General features: G+C 33.5%; 1 protein-coding gene across 1 annotated transcript; it reads right to left on the bottom strand.

Moving 5' to 3' along the window:
- Positions 1-311: 311 nt before the first annotated feature.
- On the bottom strand, positions 312-5,159 carry LOC126841668 (uncharacterized). The gene is made up of 2 exons (XM_050578263.1): positions 4,763-5,159; positions 312-978 (listed from the first exon to the last, which is right to left on the bottom strand). Exons 1-2 carry the CDS (start codon positions 5,072-5,074, stop codon positions 424-426), a joined length of 867 nt encoding a protein of 288 aa, XP_050434220.1. The 5' UTR covers positions 5,075-5,159; the 3' UTR covers positions 312-423.
- Between the last annotated feature and the right edge of the window lie 259 nt (positions 5,160-5,418).

Genomic DNA, 5,418 nt, shown 5'->3' with positions numbered 1-5,418 from the left:
CTCACTTGGACTGGACTGGTTCTTACCAACTTCCACAGATTCGCATCAAAGCGTTTATTTAAAAATTATTTTATCACTTTCAGTTATAATAATTCCGGTTAGGTTTGGTTTCATGCGTGGTTCAAAGCACAAACCACAGTGGTGGAGTTATTTAGAGCCACTCAATAAAAAACGTCTTACCATCAAATGGTTGCCAACTCCAAAAATGTCCAACATCCATTTCGAACAGCACACAAAGAATAAAAAGATACTTACTACAAAAAAAAACTGTAATCATTTTGAGAAACATATTATTTATTTAACGACGAGCAAACATGTGTCAAACAGAAAAAAAAATTTAGAAATCGTTTCATACAACAACAAAGACTTATAAACTCAAACTGTAGCTATTTATAAATGACAATAAAAATGTACATAACGATGTTAAGATCTTAATTGTTTCTTCTTGAACCCTAATTTAGTAAAGAAAGATTTCTCGAATGTACGTAAATTTGTATCATAAAAGTTAAATACAAAATTCATACTGTCATGTGACGCAAGATAGGCCATTCTTTCTAAATCTTTGGCGTCTTCGGATTTTTCGTTTTCGGCGTTAAACGTCGACAAACAACGAGCCATGAGAAAGTCCTGTAGTAATTTGTTTGCGCATTTTATCTGTTCTAGGAAAAAGTCGTAATCACTTCTTAAATTATCTATCTTGATCGTATCATTATCGTCCAAGTAATTTGATTTAATGTATTGCTGACGGTCGAAGCGCGGTAGTAAGAATTCCAAAACGTCAATGACTGTTGTTGTGCCCGTGGCTTTGGAAGCTTTGTGGAAATAATTCAGAACAAATAGCATTTTTTCGATCCATGACTTATTTTTGTCCATTGTTTCCCAAAACTGTTCCATGCAATCCAACTTTAATGCGTCCGAACCCAGGCTCATGCAATGCTGCCCGATAACGTCAATGACTAAATCGTTCATGAATTTTAGGTTTTCGCTGTAAAAGCAGTTTACCGTAAGCAAAGATTTTAGCAATTTGTCGGTGTAGTTTGCCGGGGTGACAATATTGCCGTCCGCCCCTTTACTTAATAGTTCTGACACATCCACTTTTTCGCCGTTGATTGATTTTAATTCTCGATCTAGGGCTTCTGCTACCAGTACCTTCCACCCCTTCGCCTTTAATATATTGTTTAATGTTAACACGTGGTCTGCGTCTGACCATGATCCAGGATTACCGGCAGAGCACATCAAAAAAGTGCAAACGGAAAACAACGAGTACACCAACAATAGCGGTTGAATCATATTGGTCGGACTAAAGCTTATAGTTATATTTCAAGTCGTGCTTGACGGTTCCGTAAGTGCCAACTAAACAGATATACTATACTGTTAGGTAGGTTTAATGATGTTCAACGTTAGGCCACCTGAGAAAATAGTAACAGTCGTATTCGTAAAACGCAAATATAGATGGCAGTGAGAAGTCGTTGTGAAACTCTGTATACGTGTCACAAGTTTATTTGGTAGATCGGTAGATGTCTTGCCTTCTCCGCCACTCATGTCATATTCGTCATGCTTCATCAAGTTTACTTAGTTCATAAAAGGTGTATGGATTGTAAATAAAATTTAAAATCAATAAAAAAAAAAAATTTCATTTTTTGTAATTTGTTCGGTGATATTTAAGCTTTGTTGTATTTTTAAAATAAACAATAATAATTATACAAATAAGTAGAACTATATGATACAGCAATTAAATTACATGATAAGGATCAAAAATTTCAAGTAGCTAGATTGTTAAATTTAATAGGAACAGTGGGACTTAATTTGTATAACACGTTCAAATTAGAAATTTTCAAAAGTCTAGATGAGTACTGTGTACCTAAAAAGTATGAAGTGATGGAACATTATACAATATTTCAAGAGGAAACAAAGTGAAAATGAGACATTTGATAAGTATTCTGCGGATCTGAGAGAACTAATTAAATCATGTTCTTTCAAAGACACAGAAAAGGCACTGCTACGAACACAAATTGTACTCGGGATACGTGACAAGGATATCCAAGCAAGACTCCTAAGAGATGACCTACCATTGGAAAAAACTGTCAATCTACTGAACGGGGTGAAATAAATTGTAAACTGATTATTCATGAAAAAGAGAAAAGAGTAGACGTTGTGGGACATGAAAGAAAATTTTCAACAAGGAAAACTATGTGGAAGTGGCATCAACATAGAAAATCAGGAAACATACAATCGCAGAATTGAGGAATTGAGTTTGAGGAATCTTAGGATACAGGTTAACTCAATTTAAGTGTTATAAAGTAAATCGATTAAATATATAGAATGGAAAAGAAATTAAATTGTTGTTATTAGATTCAGTAGAAATAGCTAAAACTGGGATGTGGACAGATCTAATTTTAGTGGAAAACAAGGAAATGTTAGTAAAACTGGTTACAGGTGCACAACTAAATGTAATGCCTAATAAATATTTTAATGAAATGAATAAACAATTGGAAAAGGGCTCAGTAATAATAAAATCATTTGAAAGATTTAAAAATAAGTCTTTAGGAACAGGGAAAGTGTTTGTAAAAAATAAAAGTAATGAAACTAAAACTGACTTTGAAATAATTGATTATAATGATTGACCTATAATAGGGTAAAAATAAATTAAATAAATGAAATTAAAAATGTTGTTGAAAATACTGAAATGTTTGTTAAAAATAATATAGATGTGTTCACAGGATTAGGCAGTTTTCCTGAATGCATAACAATTGAATTAGAAGACTAGGCAATACCTAAATCGTTTCTACCAAGAAGAGTGCCTTTTAAAACTATAGATAAACTGAAGGAAACATTAAAGGCAACGTGTAAATTGAAGGTAATTAAAAAGTGTGAACAACCGAGTGAGTGGAAAAGTAATATAATTGTCGTAGAAAAACAGTATAAAAGTACAAGACTATGCTTCGATCCAAGAGAAATCAATAAATATTTTGTCCGTGAGAGTTATGAAATTCGTACAATAGAACAGAGATTTATAAGAGAGTTGGTAATAATCTAATTGGTCTATAAAAAGGACAACTTGGGAACATTTTTGGCTTAGGAATTAAAATAATGATGAATGGTTCCAAATGGAAGGAAAATTGGACTATTTGAGTATTGAATGAAAGATCAAAGTAATTTCTAAATCGTTGCCAACAAATTCGTTTAGGAAAAGGTGAATTAGTTTGTTTTTTAAGTAAATTAGTACCTAGTTTTATAAAAATTCTGTAACGTTTGAGGAAAGATTATTTGGCAACTTAGTGAAAAAAATATCTAGTATTCAGGCAGTCTTTTATTATGCGACAACTAATTCTTAGGACTAGGTGGAAACAGAGGGTAAGGAAGTCAATTGTTGTACTGGTTATCTGAATGTTTAGTTCGTTATAATGAGGGAGGCAGTTGTGTATTATATTTGATGGTTTGTGGACATCATTGTAATTACTATACCTTCTAAGCTCTGCATCGAAGCTTAAAATATTACTTGTCGATAACTACTCCTAAATAAATATTACAATGTGTGACAAATATAAAAAAAAAAGGTAGTCAATACTTATTATGTAAACTGATTAAATAATAATTGTTATAAAAAAAAAATTGTTGATATCGTAATATATTTAATTTTTATCCATGTTGCTGCAATCATTCGTCTCAGGGCACTTACCACACAAGACATTTTATGTCACCTTTGTCAAGCCACTTTTTTTTGCATTTTCAGTTAAAGATAAGAGACCAGTCATAAGTGAAAATGATAAGTGATAACAAATCCATAATTTAATATTTTTCTGGGAGCATATAAAAAAACTAAAAAATAAACTGTACAAATACGTTTCATACGTGGTCTAAAGCACACACACTTACACACGATTATGATGGAAGGGCGTCATAGGCCAAGATGGAGTAGGCTGTCTTGCTTGTGAAACATCTGGCAGTGGATCGGAACAACAACAGCAGTAAATTTATTTACAACAACTCAAAAATAATCGTTACACCATTAAATGGCTACCAGACCAAAGAAGAAAAACATATTTAGTAAAAAGAAAATTTTGTCATTTTAGATACTTGTTTATATTACGAAAAGCTAACATGTATTAAACAGCATAAACATTTAGAAATCGCTTTACACAACAAAAGCTTATAATCTAAAAGAGTAGGTCTTTATAAATTACAGTAAACGTGTACATAACGATGTTAAACTGTTAATTGTTCCTTAGTGAACATTAATTTAGTCAACAAAAGCTTCCTGGCGCATTCGTGAATTTTCAACATAAAATTTAAATACACTATCGATATCCTGATGTGACGCAAGATAGGCCATTCTTTCTAAATCTTTGGCGTCTTGGGTTTTTTCGTTTTCGGCGTTGAAAGCCGGCCAACAACGGGCCACAAGAAAGTCCTGCAGTAATTTGTTTGCGCATTTTATATGATCTAGAAAAAAGTTGTAATTCCTCCTTAATCTATCTATCTTGACCGTACCATGGTTGCCCAAATATTTTGACTTAATGTATTTCTCACGGTTGTAGTGCGGTAGTAAGAATTCCAAGGCGTTAATGACTAATGTTGAGCCCATGCCTTTGCAATATTTGTCTAAGCAATTAAGAACTACAAGCATTTTTTCGATCCATGCCTTATGTGTGCCCATGGTTTTCCAAAACCGTTCCATGCAATCCAACTTAAATGCGTCCGAACCCAGGCTCATGCAATGCCGGCCGATTACTTCAATAAAAATATCGTTAATGAATTTTAGGTTTTCGCTGAAAAAGCAGCTTACCACGGTCGAAGTTTTCAGTAATTTGTCGGTGTAGTTTGCCGGGGTTACGATTTTGCCATCGGCTCCCCTATTTAATAGTTCTGACACGTCCATTTTTTCGCCGTTGATTGATTTTAATTCTCGATCTAGGGCTTTTGCTACCACATTCTTCCACCCCTTATTCATCAATATATTGTTTAATGATAACGCGTTGCCTGCGCCTGACCATAATCCAGAATTACCGGCCGAGCACATCAGAAAAGTGCAAACGGAAAACAACGAATACACGAACAAAAGCGGTTGAATCATATTGGTCGGACTGTAGTATATATTTCGAGTAGTGCTAGACTTCTCTGAAAAACGAACTAAACTACACTGTTTTACTGTATACTATACCGTCGGTTAGGTATAATGTTGTTTCGAGCATTAAGTGTCATCGGGGATTATTTATTTTACTTTATTTGACTCCACGTTCGACGTTAGGCCACCTAAGAAAATAGTAACCATGATATTTGTACAAAGCAAATATAGTGTTACTAGTTTATTTGGTGGATCGGTGCATATCTTCGCTCCTTCGCCGTTTAAGTCATGTGTAAAACTTTAACATGTTTACTTAATGTACAAAATGTGTATAGATTGCGAATAAAATTTTA

The sequence above is a fragment of the Adelges cooleyi genome, unplaced genomic scaffold, assembly GCF_023614345.1.
Source record: "Adelges cooleyi isolate 19-005CV unplaced genomic scaffold, UGA_ACOO_1.1 ACOO_flye_CR_arks_rails_tigmint_CR_PRNA_400, whole genome shotgun sequence".
In the NCBI taxonomy this organism is placed as follows: Eukaryota; Metazoa; Arthropoda; class Insecta; order Hemiptera; family Adelgidae; genus Adelges; species Adelges cooleyi.
Note: the sequence above shows the minus strand (reverse complement) of the source record. Positions and strands in the feature narration are given on the sequence as shown.